The sequence below is a fragment of the Nicotiana tomentosiformis genome, chromosome 3 (genome assembly GCF_000390325.3).
Source record: "Nicotiana tomentosiformis chromosome 3, ASM39032v3, whole genome shotgun sequence".
NCBI lineage: Eukaryota > Viridiplantae > Streptophyta > Magnoliopsida > Solanales > Solanaceae > Nicotiana > Nicotiana tomentosiformis.
This window is the reverse complement of record NC_090814.1, coordinates 129,862,657-129,882,634: the sequence shown is the minus strand read 5'-3', so window position 1 is coordinate 129,882,634 and position 19,978 is coordinate 129,862,657. Positions and strand designations below refer to the sequence as shown.

Below are 19,978 nucleotides of genomic sequence, written 5' to 3'. Positions count from 1 at the left end.
CCAACCAGGGTTTTGGGGGGGGGGGGGGGGGGGGGGGGGGGGAATAACAATGCTTAAGTTTTTCAGACTTTTCAGTTGAAGAAAGAAAAAAGAGTTTTTTGAAGTTGAAGTTAATAAAAAAATTGTGGAAATTTTGTTTCTTTCTTTATGTGTGCTTTTAACTTAGACCTAAAGGCTGTTGATTAATGTTTGATGTGTTATAAAACATATAAAAAGAAATGATTAATCATGCATGTGAAATTGTGAAACTTGGGAAGATGATTAATCTGTGTTGGCTTGTTTTGGGATGAGTCATGGTCTTTATCAATGCTCTAGTCTATTACATTCCCATCTTGAGGGCCTATTAACTCCTTGAATGCAATTGAAAAAGCTTGTAATTGCAATCTTGGACAGCTCTTTCCCAGAAGAAAAAGAAAGAAATGTATTAAGTATTAAGCTTCCAGATTCCAAAAGGACTATGAAAATTTGAGGATGCAATCAAAAAAGATCAATGAGACTAGGAAAAATTGGAAAAATAGAAAACTCCATGGACAGTGCTAAACAACAAGACATCCCACATTCACGAAGTCCTCTTCCGGTAGATGTGTATATCTTTGCTGAACCTATTGTTGTAGAAACTGTACTTTTGACTTGCATCATTCACCATACATTGCTGAACCTATGAGCCAATTCTGATTTGTGACACTATACATTCACTTCACAAGACAAAAACAAGGCAGGTTTCTTCAAATTAAAAACGAAGTGCTATGCATCAAGCAAGCAGCATTTTGAACTTAAAGAGTTATCAAAACTGTCGCCCCTGCATACGTAAAAGGTCACCTAATTAACCACTTCAAAAATTGATCAAAGTTCCACAAGTTCAGGTTCTTCAGTTCTCCACTGTGTGTGATGATAACGGGACAAGCTGTACCCTTTCAATCCAGTCAGCATAGATCTGGCTGATCTTCTGTACGTTAGTCCACTTGAATAAGAATCTACACTCGGATGCTGCATTTTTGGCTGGAGCACAAATGCCAGCGCTTCCCAACGACTCCAGTGTATTGGAAGATCCAAGAGTCTGCAGTTCTGTCAATATTGAGAAGCATCACAAATTAGAAATGGTCTAAGGAAAACAAGATGAATACAATCAAAAAAATAAAGAGAAAAAAAGCATATATAGAAAGAAAAATTGTTGCATGGCTCTACCATCTTATGTTGAAGTGCTGAATTTCACACAATAGCATCTTCAGGAATTCTGAGATATAGGTTTTTGACTGAGGTCTAAACACAGCACATTGCATAATTAACAAACATAAAAACTTGTAACACAAAAACCATTCTAATCCTCTACACCTAAGACCAAAACTTAAGACTCCACCTCCTAATCACACAGCAATTTACAATGTCAGCACCTTATAAATTCTGGCAGCAGAAGTCACAATTCATTTTAGAAATATCCAAGAAAAAACTGCAGCAACATGTGTTAATAACTATTCTCATGAAATTTCCAAAAGAGCAGCTTCACTAGCCATTAAATGCAATAATTGAATCTTCCCCTGCTATAAGGAATCGAGTATTAGCACCAAGTCAACAGCTGAGGCCAGAAACTCGAGACAACTTAATCTGGTGATCTTTTCAGATAAATAGATAGCAGGGCGAAGCCATATAGACAGGACTGTCCATGAAATGTATGAAAATAGATTCAGCATATATGTCCATCTTTATAGTTGACATCCAATTAAAAGTATATCTACCGACATTTAGACAGGCAGGTACTTTGGTAATAGAATGTCGGTCACCAATATGTATGGTACAAAAAACATGCCTAACAGAAACGAAAAGAAGAAAATGGTCTGGCAGAAATCAAAGAATAGAACAGACAATTTCTTTTTAGAAATATCCAACAATAAACTGCATCATTATGTGTTGTATTAAATAAGCTCAAGGAATTTCTAGAAGAGAAAGCTTCAATAGCAATTCAATGCAGTATTTGAATCTTCCCCTGCTATATGGGAATCAAGTATCAGCATCAAATCATCAGCTGAGAGCAGAAAGCATATGCAGCTTAGTGTGATCTTTTACATAAATAGATAGCAGGTTAAAGTGATTACTTGGAAGACAGACATGAGTGTCCATGACATGTTTGAACATAGACTCGTAATACATGTCCATCCTTATAGTTGGCATCCAATAAAAGTTCATCAACTGACATATAAACAGGCAGGTACTTTGGCATTAGCATGTTTGTCGCCAAAATGTCTTGTACAAAAACAAATTAAACAGAAATTTAAAGAGAAAAAGGTGCCTGTTAGAGATCGGAAAATAGAAGTTGGAAACCAGGAAATTGCACATTAACCATGTGTCCTAAGCTTCTTATTCAGATCACCAAAATGACTCTTGACAATTTGCTTTATGCATATCATTTTGGAAGTGCCAAAAGGTTTGAGGAAAAAATCCAACACCTAATATACATAATGAAAGAACTTTCACATGTTGTTCGTAATAAATCATTAACTGACATAAAAGTATTTTCAGAAACAGCTTACGGACAAAGACATGGAATATCTACTAACCAACTTGAAAATCAACTCAAGCAACTAATCAAATACTGAACAAAAAAACAGGGGCATAAGCATTCAATAATGAACTAATAGTTGTGGAAAAACCTGCTTTCCCATGAGCAAATTGACACTTTGAACCATATGCACAGGTACCAGTCCTTTCCCAATTGATGCAAAACCTGGTCTTCAGCAACTTGATACGTAAATCCACAGCATCAGAAGAAGTGTTGTTTCTCACTTCACGCCCAATAGTCGCAATGCTTATCGCAGAGCTGATCCTGCAAAAACCTACGCCCCCCTCAGGTTTTTGATTACGTTCATGAAGAAAATGGCATTTATTTCCATAAGGACACTCCTTACCACTACCGAAAAAATGACATGATTTCACTTTACTGAGATTTCTTTGATCCTCAACCCTAATGCCTTTCAAAGGCCCAGTAATATGAGCATAACGACACTCGTCGCCATAACTGCAGCTACCCCACCTTTTGAATTGTAAGCATGGTGGTTGAGGACCAACGGTCATAGCCACATTTGACCTGTTGTCTTCTAGCCCCATTTTTGAATTCATCATTTTGGGTCTCTTAAAAGCTTGATATTCGGCGTTAGAATTAATCCCACATTTTTGGCCACTCGTGATAAACCGAGGCCAATGGTTAGAATAATTCTCCTCATCCTCATGTTTATAGGAAATTCCAAAATTATTAGCAGGCATACTCACCCGGGTTTTGAAAAAATCAGAAAAACTTGCTTGATCGCGTTTGTGGGAGTTTAAAATCGAGTGACCCAGATGGTCGTTGTGCTAAACTGTACTTCTATCTAAAAAGGAATAAAAATTTGAAACATAGAGAATGACTGTTAACATGGGCGAAATGAGGCGATCGGTAGTGGGACTGTGGCAAATCGACTGAACAGGTGTTATTATACTCTTCCCTCTTTCTTAGATGACCAAAACGACGTCGAAGAGGTCTTCTTCATATCATTCTACCATTAACCATTTGCTTTGGAATAATAAAGGGTCTTCTTTGTCAAAACTGAGCAATATTTAATACCAAGAGACTAATAAAATTTCTTAAATCAATCTAAGCAACTAGTATAACTTGAGGCTTAGTATTAGTATTTAATATCACAACTATTATACGTGTAACTTATGGTTTAGCCTTTATTGAATATTAAAAGTGTCATCTTGCTTTTGAATCCGCCGTGACCACATTATCATCAAGAGATTTCCTAACAGGTAAATTTGCAAATTCATAGATCATAATTGTGTTGTTACTTTTATCACTATTATTTTGTCAAAAGCCCTCCATCACTTAATCTAAATCTATTTTTGTTCCCAACTAGTTAACTTGTGATTGAGTTGTACTAGTATAATTAATGTTGTGATTGTTGTGGGGAGGGGGGATCGAAGGAGGAAATATAGCAAGGTTCAAAATAAAAACAAACGTTGCAGGTCAGGTACATCTTTAAACAAATAAATTAACAAGGATATAAATAAAATTAGTAGGTCAATCAACATTTTTCAACTTGACAACGTATTCTTTCAGGGGGGAAAAAATTGAAGCTTATTTTATACCAGGGAATGGAGGATTGAGATTAGAAGAACATGCCTCCTCCAGTCTGCAATCTCCCGTAAAAAAAAAAAGAAGAAGAAAACAAAACAGGGAAGAAAAATTATGAATCGCAATAATCAAAACTATGACAAGAATTCTCGAATGACAGTTTAAATGCCGGTGCTGGGATTGATTGAGTTGGTAGGAAAGTTCAAGCTGCCAGGATAATTTGTATCGCCTGGAACAGTGGTGTTAGCATTTGCATCATTGTAATTGATGGTGCCGGGATGATTGAAATATTTGGTGTCAGTGGTGTTGTGGGAATCAGGATTGATTCCTAGAGTATTCTTGACTGCATCAGCTGCGCCGTGTGCCATGTTTGCTGCACCAGTTGCAGCTCCTCGAGCCATGTTCACTGCACTTCCTGCTGCTCCTTGAGCCATATCTGCTGCTCCTTGTGCTATGTTCTTCACTTGTGTCCCCGTCTGAAACATTAATAACATCACAACTTAATTATTCTTTCAATTTCCATCTTAATCTCTTAATTAATCAGCAAGAAAATTTAGAAGTCTTAACCTCTTGAAGCAAGTTGGTTGCTTGGCTTTGGTTATGGATGTCAGATGGTTGATTCAACAAGTCTTCCCTTCTCATCTACAATTAATTAAAAAAAAAAAAAAGTTAGTACTAGTATAAAGAATTAAAAGGCAGAGCTTCATATGGGTAAAGGAAGGTTAAGAATTTAAACGAAAACCTGGGCTTGGCCGGGGATTTGGATGCTATGAAGGTTGTCACGTCCTTGGCTTGCCATGTTAATTGGTTTTTGTTGCTTAACTTGTTTATGTTTAGAAGTAGCAGTAGTAATTGTTGATCAAAATGCAAAAACGGAATGGATTTTGAAATGGTTGGATTGGTGAATTTATAAGCTTCAAAAATGCACAATTGGTTACCTCAATGAATGCATATTCTAACACATGGCACAATGCAAGAAGTATTGATCTCTCCTAGCGTGGCGGATGGTTTTGCTCGGACAAGAATGTCTCAAAAGAATTATTCATCCGTTTATTTTGGGGAGAGTTTTGATGAGAAATATAGTTACTGACCAAATGCTTCGGTGAAGAGCCTTATAAAGACTAACAAGCCAATAATTTCTCTTAGCTTATTTGTCCTTTCTCTTTATAGTTTATGTTTTCTTGGTAATTCTCATGTACAACAGTCTGTGCAGAGTCAAAGGATAGCACAAACTTGTTGACTCTCAGTAAAATAAGTTCAATTTCATTTTCGTTTACAACATATTCACATTGGCCGTTGGTCTATTGTTACGTTGACTGTACATCAAAATTCTCTTTTTATTTCAGTTGAAATGATAAAGAGAGCTTTTTTTTTTTTTTTTTTGTCATTTTACAATTTCGAAGTAAAAGTTAACGTCATTAGAATTCTTCCCAAAAGTTGTCATCTCGTCGTGAAATAAGAAAGAAAGAAACATGACAGGGAGAGCAATGCCCCGTTGTTTTTTTATTTTGTAGGTAATTTAGCACTGGTAAAGTAGGAGCTAATAAGTCACCCAAAAAAGGGGAAATATAAACGACCAATAAAAAGCAGATCTCAATCCTCAACTAGATAAAACTTGAAAGCAAAATTGGGCACGTCCATGAATCCGTCACGGCAGTCGGTTCCGATATCAAATAAATTAATGTCAAAACCTTTTTTTAACTCAGCTACTAATTATAATCAGTGTTTTAAAAGGCGTGAGCGTAAGGCGAGGCGTTTTATATTTGCCTCATCGAGACGTAAGCCCCATAGGTATTTAATTTTTAATATTTTATAAAATAATATAATTACAGTAAATATTTATAAACAGGTAAAATTGTATAAAATTGAAGAAAACTATATATATATATATATATATATATATATATATATTACATTTGCCTCAGCGAGGTGTAAGCCCCATAGGTATTTAATTTTTAATATTTTTATAAAATAATATAATTACAGTAAATATTTATAAACAGGTAAAATTGTATAAAATTGAAGAAAACTATATATATATATATATATATATATATATATATATATATATATATATATATATATATATTATATTTTTTTTGCGAGGTGTAAGCCCCATAGGTATTTAATTTTTAATATTTTTATAAAATAATATAATTACAGTAAATATTTATAAACAGGTAAAATTGCATATATATATATATATATATATATATATATATATATATATATATATATATATATATGTGTGTGTGTGTGTGTGTGTGTGTGTGCGCGCGCGCGTCATCCCCATAAAAAACTAGTCAAAACAATCTATTATACTCTACTTACAAGTTAAAGTAACTTGAGTCTAAAAGAATAAAATTTTCTACATGGAGGAACAAAAAGGATGACTAACCTGCAATTTGAACTTTGAACTTGCTGTTATGAAGGAGAATGAAGTTCTCTTTGTATTTGTTAAAAAAAAAATTGAATATTTGTTGCTTTTGGGAGATACTAGCAGACTAGCGGACAAGATAAAGAATTGTGAAAGACCATGAATTAGGACTTCAATCTTGACTTTTAAATTTAATACATTTCAGTTCCTTTTTAAAACTTTTGAGTAATTACCAAGCTGACTTTTGAAAATTTGGGTATTATATGAATGACTTATCCAACAAATTTTGTTTTAATTTGAAAAAGTCTCTGGGACTTACGTCTCACTAAAAAAACGCGCCTCAAACGCCGGGCGTATGCCCCGAATTGTTGGGTGTACGCCTCTTGAGACTTTCGCCCCACACCATCGCCTCGGGGCGTTTTTGGTACGCCTCGCCTCAGAGCTCGCCCTGAAAACGCCTTTTAAAACGCTGATTATATTAAACTATGTCAGAATTTACCCAAATAACAATCCACTCAACCGCTTAAATTAAAAATAGCCGGTGAAAGTATAATATATACATGACTTATATATTATATGTGTATTATTGTGTAATATCAAGGTATAATCTATGTATATAATTAGAAAAAGTAAACAATAAATATGACCGTCTATTTGTGTAAAGGTCCCGTCAAAACCTTTTTTTAACTCGGTAATTTTTCCAAATAAATTAATGTCAAAACCTAACCACGGAATTGTTATCGACTTCATTATTAAGTCTAAATTACATGAAAACAACGAAGAGAAATTTTTTGCAATGACTATAAGTGGATTTTCATGCTCTACTGTCCGAAGACATTCATCCAATTATTGTCAATTAGAGCGCTTCAATTCATATTCTTCGGAGATTTCTTTCAATGGAAAAGGGTTGTATATGTCTCTCTATTATTAAATATTTGTTCTAATTGATGAGACGCAAAGCGGCGTTAATGATGGTAGGTTATAATTACGTATTTTTTGTCATTAATTGCACTCTAATTTGCTGCACTTTACTAATATTTGAGCCTTAAATGGTATTATTTGGCGTTGAGTGTGTGTTTTATGCCTTGTAGGAGCGATTCCGAGTTACGATGAGGTCGTGGAGCTAATTCGAGCTATTTTGGAACTTTGAAGTCTGAGTAAAAGCCAAAGGATTAAGTTAGGATCGTGTTCGGGGATCAACGGACAATAGTGCACTTAGCGAGAGAAACGAAGAATTGAGCAGGAGGCTCACCCATGTGTGCGACTGCGCCTGAGACCCCTCCAGCGCGCAAGTAAAGCAGTATACTGCCAGAGGTGCGCGACCATATGCGCGGTCACACCTCCAAGTGCGCGGCCGCACATGTCCAGTTCCGAAAACTTTTCCCAAGCCTATTTTCGTGATTTCGGAGGCGACTCCTTTTGACCTATATGAAGCCTAGCTCGTCTAAAAATACGGTATCTGGGATTTTTAGAGGAACTTTTGGGAGAAAAGAAGGCAAGGAAACACGGAGACTCATAATACTCCATCCAATTCATTCAATACGGAAGTTTGCTTGATTTTGGGGAATTGTAATGTCTTCTTGTTCTTCTAATACTCCTGTGATGAATAACTTCTCCACTATGGTATAATATTTCTTAGGGTTATTGACGGATATTGTGATTTGACTATTGTTTTGGGTTTTACTCTCTGTTAATTTCTCAAATTCATTGAATGAGTTATTAACTGAATTGCAAAGCGAATTGTGGTTCTACTTTAATCGAAAGAGAAGTGTTGCTGCAATTCGCATTGTGCCATATTGTTTGGGTTGATTTTACATCTCTCATAGGTAATCGAAAGAGTTTAGAGAGTTATCTATTAACCCAGTTTAGATGAATAGTCGAGAGGCTTTCTTCGAAAGATCATTCATTCACTGTATTTGTGCATATGTTCATAGGACCTGTTATTAGGTTGATTAAGGGAACTCTCATTCATTCGGAAGAAGAATTTGAATCCCTAAGATAGCCTAATCATCTGTTAAAATCGAAGGAGTCAATAGAATTTAAGAGTGAACTTAACACAGAGTTACCCAGAATAATAGTTGATCACATATCTTGTCACAGCCCTTACTTCTCACCTTGATATTCAATCGTTGCTACTTAGTCATTAGATTGCCATTAGTTTCTTACAATCAATAATCTTAGTGTTATTAGTGGTCGATAATAACATAAATCAAAGATTTATTATCCTAAATAGTGTTGAGGTGAAGATTTATTAGAATATTATTTAAATCAATCCATGTGGAGACGATTTAATACTATACTATCTTTGCCTAGCGAGCCTAAGTTTTATATACCAGTTTCGCGCTCGTCAAATTTTGGTGTCATTGCCGGAGATTGGCGATTAATAGTGTTTGAATTAATTTTCGGTGCTAAATTAGGAGCAATTTTATTTTATTTTCTTTTTTTACGCTCCTCTTATCTGTGTGCAGGCAACGGGTTAAGTTTAGCAGTATATGACTCGATCTTTTTCCAAGGAATTGGTGCCATACGATCCAGAATTAGACAAGCACCTACGGCAGTTGAGAAGGGAGAAAGGATCGAGCGGATTACTGTTGGGTCAGCCTTCAACACAGAATACAATAGTGAACAACGAAGAGGAGGTGAACCTAGCTGCGAGAGAGGCAGCTCAGTGGCAGGAAGCACGGTTAGCAGTTGAAGCAGCCCGTAGAGTTGCGAATAAAACAATCGACGAGGATAGAAGGTTCAATCTCAACCGAACCATGATCGAAGATGAATTTGAAAATGCAACCCCTAGGCCTGGGAGGTCTATAGGAAATTATGCCAGATCGGTGTACAACCAACAACAGTCTAGCATGAGGCTCCCGCCCATTGATGCCAATAATTTTGAACTCAAACAGGGAGTCATATAGACCATTCAGAATAATTACATATTCAGAGGGAAACCCAATGAAGATCCCAACAACCATCCGATGGACTTCGACGAAATTATGAACACATTCCGCTACAATGGAGCATCACATGATGCTATCTACCTCAGAGCATTTTCGTTCTCACTTAAGGATGATGCAAAGCAGTGGTTGAGAAGACTGCCTACAGGATCAATCCGTACGTGGGAAGAGATGACTTCCAAGTTCTTAGATAAATATTTCTCTGCGACTAAGACTGGACAGATGAGGAAAGAGATTCACAATTTCAGCCAAGGTGAAGGGGAGACAGTGTTCGAGGCATGGGAAAGATTTAAGGAGCTATTGTGGAGGTGCCCTCATAACGGAATGGAGCAATGGATGCAACTCCAGTACTTCTGGGACGGGTTAAACCCGTCATCAAAGAGATTGTTGAATAGTGCGGTTGCAGGTCCTTTGATGAAGAAAACTCCCAAAGAGATTGTAACTCTTCTGAATGAACTATCTGAAGACGCAGAACAAAGGTCCACTGACCAAGGGGATCGAAGAAGATCAGTAGGGGTGCACCAAGTAGAATCGTCGGTAGCAATGCAGGCTCAAATTGCAGTTATTGTTAAGCTACAGCTGAGAAAGTCAACGCTGTGGGGAACCAAGTAGAATCGTCGGTGGGATATGACATTTGTGGATTGGGGCACCCTACACATGAGTGTCAAGCTACAGCTGAGAAAGTCAATGATGTGGGGGAACTTTAATAGAGAAAACTACCAAGGTGGGAACAACTATAAGGCTATGGATCAAAGACATCCAGATTTTTCGTGGAGTTCACCTAATGGGAGCATGAACTCATGGCAGCAAAACAATCTCAGACCCAGGGTCATGGACCACTAGGTTTTCCGAACCACCAGAAGCAGCAATACCATCCACCACAGCAAATTCAGTCAAGTATGGAATATCTCATGAAGGCATTCATCAACAAAACAAATGAAAATTTTGAGAATCAGGGCATGACTATCCGAAATTTAGAAAGACAAATGGGACAGATTGTGAATTTGTTATCTGAGAGGACTCCCGGTACTCTTCCCTCTGACACTGAAAAAATCCAAAGGAAATAATCAAAGTTGTATCTCTGAGAAGTGGCAAAGTATTGACTGACCCAGAGGTGAAAGCTAGACCTGAGGTGGTTAGCAAGCAGATTGAAACATAGCAGAGAAAGAGAGTGAAGAGCAAAAGAGCCAGAGTAGCGGGGTACAAAAGGAGATTGAAGAAAGTAGACATATGCCAACTCTACCATTCCCTCAAAAGATAAAGCGGGAGAAACTTGACAAATGTTTTGGGCGATTCCTGGAGATGCTCAAGCAACTTTATATGAACATTACTTTCACAGAGGTACTCACTCAGATATCTGCTTATGCCAAGTTCTTAAAGGAAATCCTGTCTAGCAAGAGAAAATTAGAGGAAACAACAGTGGTCAAGCTAAACGCCCACTATAGTGCCATCTCGCAAAATAAAATTTACCAAAAGTGTGGGGACCCAGGAAGCTTCACTATACCATGCTCGTTGGGGAGTGAAACATTCGATAAGGCCCTCTGTGATTCTGGTGCGTCTATAAATCTAATGCCTCTATTTGTATTTAGGAAACTGGAAGGTGAGCTTGGAGTGATCAAATCAATTCCAGTCTCCCTACAACTTGCCGAACAAACCATCATTCTACCTGAGAGAATCATTGAAGATATTTTAGTGAGGGTGGAAAAGTTTGTGCTCCCCGTAGATTTTATTGTGGTGGATATGGAGGTGAACATGGAGGCACCTCTAATTCTAGGGAGGCCATTCTTATGTACAGTCAAAGCTATCCTTGATATCTATGAAGGGCAGTTTATGCTTAAAGTGCGCAACGAAAAAGTGGTATTTCAGATGAAGAGGATGATGAAATACCCCAGTGATGAGGCGTCCGTCTACTCGTGTTTCAAGCTGGACATTGTTGGAAAATTGGATAAAAAATACAAGTTCAACAAGCTTGTGGGGGATACTATAGAGAGGTGTATTACTCAGTCTAGCACAGTGGAGAATGAAGATCCTGAAATAAAGAAAAAGGCAGAAGCTCTTGAGACTGAGGATCAAGTGGTTGATGAGGAGGAAACTAAAAGAGGAAGCTGCTAAGCCTAATGTGGAATTGAAAGTCCTCCCCACTCACTTAAAATATGTTTTTTTTCTTGAAACTAACAATTTTCCTGTGATTATTTCTGCGGACTTGATAGGTACACAGGAGTGAAAGCTGGTGGAGCTGCTGAAAAAGCACACAAAGTTCGTGGGATAGAGTATAGCTGATATTCAAAGAATTAGTCCGGCCATTTGCATGCACAAAATTCTGTTGGAAGAAAATAGCAAGCCAGTGGTGCAGACCCAATGCAAGCTAAACAAAAATTTGGAGGAGGTAGTTCACAAGGAGATCATCAAATTGCTAGATAGGGGAGTGATTTTTTCTATCTTTGATAGCTAGTGGATTAGTCCAGTACAAGCTGTACCTAAGAAGGAGGGCATGACAGTAGTGAAAAATGCTCGAGAAAGTGGCTGGATATGGATGTTACTGCTTTTTGGATGGGTACTCAGGCTATAATCAGATACACATTGCTCCGTGAAAATATTGAGAAGACCACATTACACGTCAGGTATTTTTGCTTACAGGAGGATACCGTTTGGGTTGTGTAATGCACCTTCCACTTTTCAGAGGTGCATGATGTCTATATTCTCTGATTTAAACGGAAAGTGTATAGAAGTATTCATGGATGATTTCACCCTCTTTGGTGATGACTTTGAGGACTGCCTAAAGAATTTGGAGCTCGTGCTTGAACGTTGTGAAGCCACGTATTTGGTCCTTAACTCGGAGAAGTTTCACTTCATGGTAAAGGAGGGAATTTTCTTAGGCCACAAAGTAACTGCACAAGGAATTGAAGTTGATAGAGCGAAGGTTGATGTGATTTCTAGGCTCCCTCCACCGACTTCTGTGAAGAGCATAAGGAGTTTCTTGGGACATGCTCGGTTCTATAGGAGGTTCATCAAAAACTTTTCCAGCATTACCAACCCATTGACTGCATTGCTAGCGAAAGATGTCAAGGTTGTTTTCAATGTGGAGTGCTTAAGAGCCTTCGAATTGATAAAGGAAAAGCTTGTAAGTGTTCCTATTATGGTGACACCTAATTGGAGCCAGCCATTTGAGATAATGTGTGATGCTAGTGATATAGCTGTGGGGCAGTTCTGGGGCAAAGAAAAGATAAAAATTTTAGGCCCATCTACTATGCAAGCAGGACGTTGAATGATGCTCAAGTCAACTATGTCACTACTGAAAAAGAGTTCTTTGTTGTGGTCTTTACTTTTGACAAGTTTAGATCATACCTGGTGGGGAGTAAAGTTATTGTACACACGGATCACTCAGCCTTGAAATATCAGTTGAGTAAGAAGGAGTCCAAGTCGCGTCCGATGCGGTGAGTGTTGTTGCTCCAAGAGTTTAACTTGGAGATTAAATATAGGAAAGGCACAGAAAATCAAGTCGTGGATCATCTATCTCGACTTGAGAGACCTCCGGTTGAAACAGTTGAAATAAAGGAAGAATTCCCTGATGAGCAGATTTTCTCCATTGTTGCGGTCTCCGAAAGGCCACCTTGGTATGCTGATGTAGCCAACTTTTTGGCTGGTGGATGGTTACCTCGTGACCTCTCTCGTGATCAAAGAAGGAAGCTTCAAGGTGAGACAAAAAGTTATTTTTGGAATAACCCTTGATTGTTTAAATTGTGTGCAGATGGTGTAATTCGAAGATGTGTGCCTGAAGGAGAGATGGCAAGCGTTCTGTCTCATTGCCATGATGGATCAGTTGGAGGACACTATGGTGGAAATCGCACTGCAGCAAAAGTCATGGAAGCCGGTTTCTTTTGGCCTACTTTGTACAAGACGCAAGAGTGTATGTAGCTGCATGTGACAAATGTCAAAGGGCAGGTAATATTAGCAAGAGGGACAAAATGCCTCTCAACTCCATTATGGTATGTGAAATTTTTGATGTGTGGGGCATTGACTTTATGGATCCGTTCCCATCGTCACATTCTTATGAGTATATCCTAGTAGCTGTTGACTATGTCTCTAAGTGGGTCGAAGCAATCCCTACTAGGACCAATGATGCCCGGGTGGTGTGTGAGTTCTTAAGGAAGAAAATCTTTACCCGCTTTGGGACACCTCGAGTGATTATCAGTGACAATGGGTCACACTTTGTGAACAAGCAGTTTGTTGCACTGCTGTCTAAGTATGGGGTCACACACAAAACAGGAACCCCGTACCATGCCCAAACTAGTGTGAAAGTTGAAGTGGCTAACCGTGAACTTAAACGAATCTGGAAAAGATGGTTAGTGCTTCTCGTAAGGATTGGTTTGTAAAGTTGGAAGAAGCTCTATGGGCGTACAGAACTGCGTTCAAAACAACCATAGGGACTTCACTGTTCAAGCTAGTGTATGAAAAATTATGCCACCTACCTGTTGAGATAGAACATAAAGCTTATTGGGAAATTAAGATGCTTAATCTTGATCTTAGTCTTGCAGGTGAATATAGGTTGGCACAGATGAATGCATTGGAGGAGTTTAGACTGGACGCATATGAAAATGTGCGGATTTTCAAGGAAAAGACTAAAAGGTGGCATGATCATCTGATTAAGTCGAAGGAGTTTCATGAAAGGGACAGAGTCTTACTGTACAATAGTAGACTCAGATTGTTCCCCGAAAAATTTAAGTTTAGATGGACGGTACCGTATGTGGTGAAACATATATCACCATATGGGGCAACTGAGATTCAGAACATTGACGGAACACAGAGCTTCAAAGTGAGTGGGCACAGGCTAAAACCGTATCTTGCTAGAGGATTTGCTTAGCAATCCTCGAGCATCAAAATCAGTTGAGGATGCCCGGTTGAGTCAAGCTAACGAGTATAACTCAGAACTACCTCTAACTCTTCTACTAGTTAGATTTTTCACTTTTGTTTATAGCGTAGAATAGATAGAAATTAGTGTATATATTACTACGTGGTAGGTGCAGTAAGGTACATGTTGCGGACGGTTGGAACTGAGGTGTTTAAAAGGCCCCTTTTGAATGTATCTGTGCGCGACCGTGCACCTGGTGGGGCACCTCACACATATGGTCGCACAAAAGATAATGTCAGCCGATGCGGCATGTGCACGGTCACGCACCTGAAGGGTTGACCGCGCACATGACCGCGCACATTCACTAGTATACTACCAAACATTCGCGGCCGCGCACGGGATGACCCGACCGCGCACAGGTAAGTTTTCCTTTTTCCTTCTAATTTCGGACCCCCCTCAAAACCCCCAATTCTAAATTTTTCCTTTTCCTCCCCCTACACTAAACGAACCCTAACTCCCCCCTCCTTCTCTCATCTCCCCTCTGTAAAATCAATACCAAAACACCCCCCTACTCTTCTCCCTTCACCTATCCTCACGAGCTTTCTTCCTCAGAGACACCTCAGGTTAGTGAGATGTTTTCTCTCTCTTTTATTTTTTTTTTTTTGTTTTATTTTGCTTGTGTGTAGCAATTTATTTTTGATTCTTTATTTTTGTTCTCCTTCTCATGTGGGTGAAGGTTGAGTTACAGCATGGAAACATACCAGATAGTTACTAGGAGTGAAAGCGAGGTATCCTTATATAGTCCAGCTAGAGCTAAAATTGCTTTGTGGGAGGTTAGGACCAGCTGTGCATGTTAAGTGTTTGTGTAAATGCCACAATGAGATTGAGGGTGTGATTTTGGTGATCAACTGTGAAGGTGAAGTCTGAGTAGCCTCTCTTGGTTCGCCAAGTGATTCATTAGTTGATAGTTGGAGGCTTGTTACGGGTACTATGGCACCCTACAAGAAAAGAAAAACTGCAGGTGCCTCCACAAGTAGTCAAGCGGGCATGTCCCGGTCGCGAGATTCTGTATCCGCTCGCCCGTATGATCAAAACAAATTTGTCTCATGGGAAGCCCAAGAACGATTTAAAAACAAGGCAAGCAAAAAGCCCATACCGGAAAGGGGAATTGATATTGGGTCTCTCCAAAATGACTGTCCCACAGTGTATAATGAATTGGTCAGGCGAGGCTTGGGTGTATTCTTTGAAGAACCTGATGAGGCAAACTTAATGGTTGTTCGGGAGTTTTATGCAAACTGTCCGGCACATGAAGACCATGTTTGCACAGTCTGGAGAAAGAGAGTGGACTTCTCCAAGGAGGCCATCCGAAGGGCGTATCATTTGTCGGAGTACGTGGAAGACCCTTATACAGGTGACTACTACTCCACATACAGCAGAAAACCATACATGTGGTGCATGTTCTTTGCAACCATTTGTGTACCTGACAAGGAGGTAGTGTGGCAAAAAGAATAGCACAAATTTCACTCGGCTTCACTTACTTTTGAAGGGAAGTGCTGGCTCTACATAGTCAATAATAGCTTGCTGCCTTCAGGCAACACCACTGAGGTGAATGGTCCCCGGGCTGCTCTGATTTGGTGCTTCATCAATGACCACGATTTTGATGTGGCTTAGGTCATTCAAAATGAGATGACCATTCGTTGTCTTGTGCAGAGGTATGGGTTCTTCTTCCCCTCATTAGTCACTCGGTTATGCCATGAGGCACGAGTGCCGGAAAACAGGGCCACGGATGGGAAAGTCAAACGCGAACAGAAATTCAAGGCTGATAAAGTGGTAATTGAGAAGGAACTTGCTGGGCATGCTGAGGCGGATAGTGAGGAATCTGATGCGCCTGACGAGGGAAATGAGGTGCACGGTGAGGATGTCGCTGCTTCTCCACCGCATAAGCAGGGTGTCGGGAACCTTCAGGCGGCAAATGGGAAACGAGAATGAGCATTTTAGAGCAAGAGATGGCGGGGGTGCGTACTTCCATCACTGATTTTGGAGCTCAAGTGGACGCCATTGCTACATAGAATGCCAAATCCGAGAAGAAAATCATGGCATGGCAGCGTGCACTTAGCCGGACTTGTCATCTGGACCCCGACACTAGGGTGGGGAGAGGTGATTAGGTAGGACATGGCGTGGCTTCAGATTTCTGAGAGCATGGCCCTTGATAGGAAGGTGTGGTGGTCGAGCATTAGGGTGGTAGGTTAGGAGGTAGCTGATAAGGTTCGTCCGGGTGGGAGGCTAGTCTGATAAGGTTTTGTCCTAGGCTGCTAGTGATTATTGTTGTGTCCACACTATTCTTTCGTTTTTCATAGTACCGGGCCTTATTCACTGGTTTTTGTTATTTTTTTTTTATCTATTTTCTGATTCTTATGATGTTGCTATTTTTCATATAGTTTTGTTGATGGTACTGATATATTGTCTCTTTTGTCCTTTTGAGCCGACGGTCTTTCGAAAACAGCCACTCTACTCTCTGGGTAGGGGTAAGGTCTGCGTACACTCTACCCTCATCAGACCCCACTGTGTGAATTTATTGGGTTGTTATTGTTGTTGTACTATTAAATATTAATTATATATACCCCTCATTATACTATTTGATACTTTCTACCCATGTCGTCACCCATTTAAATATATTTACCTCTCAATCTAACAGACCCCTAAACCACAGCCTTCATGTTATACGTGGCTTTATCTTAAGCTCCCAATCCTTTTTTTATTTTTTATTTTGTAAAGCCCCATCTTAATATTTATTACCCAAATTAATACCTCTTAATAACCCACCCCAAAGACCCCAGTAATTGAATCTCCAGAGTAGCTCCAGTACTTGAGGTTCAAATTAGCTCCAATCTTAAATTTTAAAGGCCTTGATCGTATTCCTCCACTCCGTTCATTTATACTCAATGCTCAACAGAGGAAAATATATAATGCACATAATATGCTTTCTTTTTTCACTAAATATGGTAGCTTCTCAATTGATCTTCTCTTCCTCCTTGGTGCTTTATTTAGCTACTTGCCTACTTGATTTTTCATATTCAAAACAAAGTTATTTAAATCGTACAAATGTTCAAAGTTCTATATACGCCAAACTCTATTTTCTTTCCTTTTCTATAATACCTCTTTGGTGAATACAAAAAATAATTGTATTAATGGAGACACAGATTCATCGTGGAGAATTTGAAGAATCTTAAGATTTTGATTTGATCACTTCGGTATGGGTTTATTTCGGAACGAAATGAGTGCGATTATAATTTGTTTAGTAGTTGTAGATATTCTGTGTTTTCTAAGAAGTTGGAATTAGAGTATAGAAATCAAATTTTCCGATGATAGTCCATGTTGAAGGTGATGAGAGGTCTTAAGTTTCATCGCGGGAGAGCAAGAAGGTTGTTGGAGGGATGAAAATAGAAGAGATAGGAAAGAGAGAAATTTCATTGTGGAGATGTTGGCGGTCATTGAGGCGGTGGCGTCGGCAAGTGTTTAATAACCTTTAGGATGGATCTTGGGGTGGGTTATTAAGAGGTATTAATTTGGGTAATAAATATTAAGATGGGGCTTTATAAAATCGAAAATAAAAAAAGGGGTGGGGGCTTAAGATGAAACCACGTGTAATAGGAAGGCTGGGTCCATAGGTCTGTTAGATTGAGGGGTAAATATATTTAAATGGGTAGCGATAGGGATAAAAAGTGTCGAATAGTATAATGAAGGATATATATATATATATATAACTAATATTTGATAGTACGGGGACACATATAGCCATTTTCCATTCTTTCAAAGCTACCTAATTAGTGGGCGTTTGGACATAAGAATTGTAAAATTTCAAAAAAAAAAAGTGAAAATAAATTTTAAGTGAAAATGATATTTGAAAATTAGAGTTGTGTTTGGACATGAATATAATTTTGGGTTGTTTTTTAAGTTTTATGAGTAATGTGAGTAAAAATTTTAAAAAATAACTTTTTGGAGTTTTTTAAAATTTTAAAAAATTCTAAAATGTATCTTCAAGTGAAAATTAAAAATTTTATAAACAAACGCTGATTTCGAAAAAAAGCGTTCGGAAAAAAAAAAAAAAAAAAAAGAAATTTTCTTATGTCCAAATGGACTCTTAATGTCTGAAAAAGTGAATATAGAAGTCTAGAGAAGAATTTCCATCATAATCCTACTTCCTAAGTTATCGTTGCTTTTCAACTATAAATATTTCCTTTATATTTTTGACAAGCTGCTTTTAATTAAAACACAACGAATATTTTTTTTAAAAAGTTTTTTTAATAACATAAGTCTTACACCTATAAGTTGGAACAAAAATCAACTTTTTTTCCTGCAAATTTGTAAATTCAGTGTGTATTAATTCAAAATATACTGCGTATACAAAGATTTTAACGTACGTACGTTAATAAAAGACAATCAATTGTAGTAAATTAATTTAACAACTTCAAAAATATAGGAATAGTAAATAATTTAAACTATCAATTCCCACTTTTTTAGCAATAGACCAAACGTAAAAGGATGTCAACCTTCTAATGCATGGAAACAGGCAGGAAGTTATCCGTAATCATTTTCGTCATTGGTATTGATCCTCATGGAATGAACCGAAGCTAACTAAACGGTGACACGTGCCTTACACGCGTCAGTTAACAGGATACGTGTCAACAATGTAACAATCGACCATGTCCTTATAAACCATGCAAAACTATTGCTCCAATCTCACTTCAACCAATATTCATTGATCTTTCTATTTCTCTCTACTTTTGTGCACTTACATCCATATCAATTTACTTTTGTAACTTTAAGAATGGCTTCCCACGAACAGAGCTACAGAGCTGGTGAAACCAAGGGCCGAACTCAGGTATCTCTCCCTTTAGTTTCTATAATAATATATATTTGATTCAGAAGAACTTAAACAACCATTTTATATCCATGTAATTCTATCTAGTTATCGTTATAGATTTTTGACGAATTATGAAGTTTTTGGTGGTTCTTAATATTTTTGTTTTGAGTGCAGGAGAAGGTTGGTCAAACAATGGAAAGCATGAAGGACAAGGCGCAAGCAGCAAAGGACAAGACTTCTGAGACGGCGCAGTCGGCCAAAGGAACGGCTCACGATAAGACAGGCACCGCCAAATATAAGGCAGCAGATGCAGCTCAGGAAACCGACGAGAAGGCTCGCGGAGCAGCTCAGGCAACCAAGGAAAAGGCCAGCGGAGCAGCTCAGGCAACCAAAGAGAAGGCCAGCGGAGCAGCTAAGGCTACAAAAGAGAAGGCCTCAGAAATGATGGAGTCTGCAAAAGAAACTGCACAAGCTGGGCAAGAGAAAACTGGGGGAATCCTTCAAAAGACTGGAGAACAAGTGAAGAGCATGGCTCAGGGTGCTGCTGATGCAGTGAAGCATACCTTTGGCATGGCCGATACTGATGAAGATCCTACTGCTACAAAAAGCAGAGAACTTTAGACTTGGATCTCTTTCTTTCTTGAGGGATTCCTGTACTCTTTGTGTTTAGCTTGTTTTTTGCTTTGTAGTTTGCTTCCCTGTGAGGAGGTAAAGGTTTATGTAATAATAAAAAGGTTTTAGCTTTTGTAGTCTGAACTGTGACCTCGACATCAAGCTGCTAAAAATGTAATCCATGTGATGTGGTCTGTATAATCGATACCGTGGAATTTCGAGTTAA

The 19,978-nt window shown here is 38.4% G+C and overlaps 5 protein-coding genes across 7 annotated transcripts; 3 read left to right on the top strand and 2 right to left on the bottom strand.

Moving 5' to 3' along the window:
* Positions 1 to 558: 558 nt before the first annotated feature.
* On the bottom strand, positions 559 to 3,628 carry LOC104112208 (zinc finger CCCH domain-containing protein 39-like). 3 transcript variants are annotated; one of them, XM_009622066.4, is made up of 3 exons: positions 2,646 to 3,628; positions 2,091 to 2,184; positions 559 to 1,065 (listed from the first exon to the last, which is right to left on the bottom strand). In XM_009622066.4, the coding sequence occupies exons 1-3, from the start codon at positions 3,253 to 3,255 to the stop codon at positions 975 to 977; spliced, it is 795 nt and encodes a 264-aa protein (XP_009620361.1). In that variant the 5' UTR covers positions 3,256 to 3,628; the 3' UTR covers positions 559 to 974. The 3 variants fall into 3 exon arrangements, with proteins under 3 accessions (XP_009620361.1, XP_009620362.1, XP_009620360.1); XM_009622067.4 differs by lacking the exon at positions 2,091 to 2,184 and having other exon boundaries at positions 2,646 to 2,828; positions 2,901 to 3,572; XM_009622065.4 differs by lacking the exon at positions 2,091 to 2,184 and having other exon boundaries at positions 2,646 to 3,564.
* Positions 3,629 to 4,031: 403 nt separating this feature from the next.
* LOC104112206 (uncharacterized) lies at positions 4,032 to 5,242 on the bottom strand. Its single transcript, XM_009622064.4, has 3 exons — positions 4,845 to 5,242; positions 4,670 to 4,744; positions 4,032 to 4,578 (listed from the first exon to the last, which is right to left on the bottom strand). The coding sequence occupies exons 1-3, from the start codon at positions 4,899 to 4,901 to the stop codon at positions 4,264 to 4,266; spliced, it is 447 nt and encodes a 148-aa protein (XP_009620359.1). The 5' UTR covers positions 4,902 to 5,242; the 3' UTR covers positions 4,032 to 4,263.
* Positions 5,243 to 10,227: 4,985 nt separating this feature from the next.
* LOC104112217 (uncharacterized) lies at positions 10,228 to 11,539 on the top strand. Its single transcript, XM_009622080.1, has 2 exons — positions 10,228 to 10,453; positions 10,590 to 11,539. Exons 1-2 carry the CDS (start codon positions 10,228 to 10,230, stop codon positions 11,537 to 11,539), a joined length of 1,176 nt encoding a protein of 391 aa, XP_009620375.1.
* Positions 11,540 to 13,766: 2,227 nt separating this feature from the next.
* LOC104112216 (uncharacterized) lies at positions 13,767 to 14,288 on the top strand. Its single transcript, XM_070199164.1, has one exon. The coding sequence runs from the start codon at positions 13,767 to 13,769 to the stop codon at positions 14,286 to 14,288; it is 522 nt and encodes a 173-aa protein (XP_070055265.1).
* Positions 14,289 to 18,999: 4,711 nt separating this feature from the next.
* Positions 19,000 to 19,978, top strand: LOC104112205 (late embryogenesis abundant protein Dc3-like). Its single transcript, XM_009622063.4, has 2 exons — positions 19,000 to 19,158; positions 19,315 to 19,978. Exons 1-2 carry the CDS (start codon positions 19,105 to 19,107, stop codon positions 19,759 to 19,761), a joined length of 501 nt encoding a protein of 166 aa, XP_009620358.1. The 5' UTR covers positions 19,000 to 19,104; the 3' UTR covers positions 19,762 to 19,978.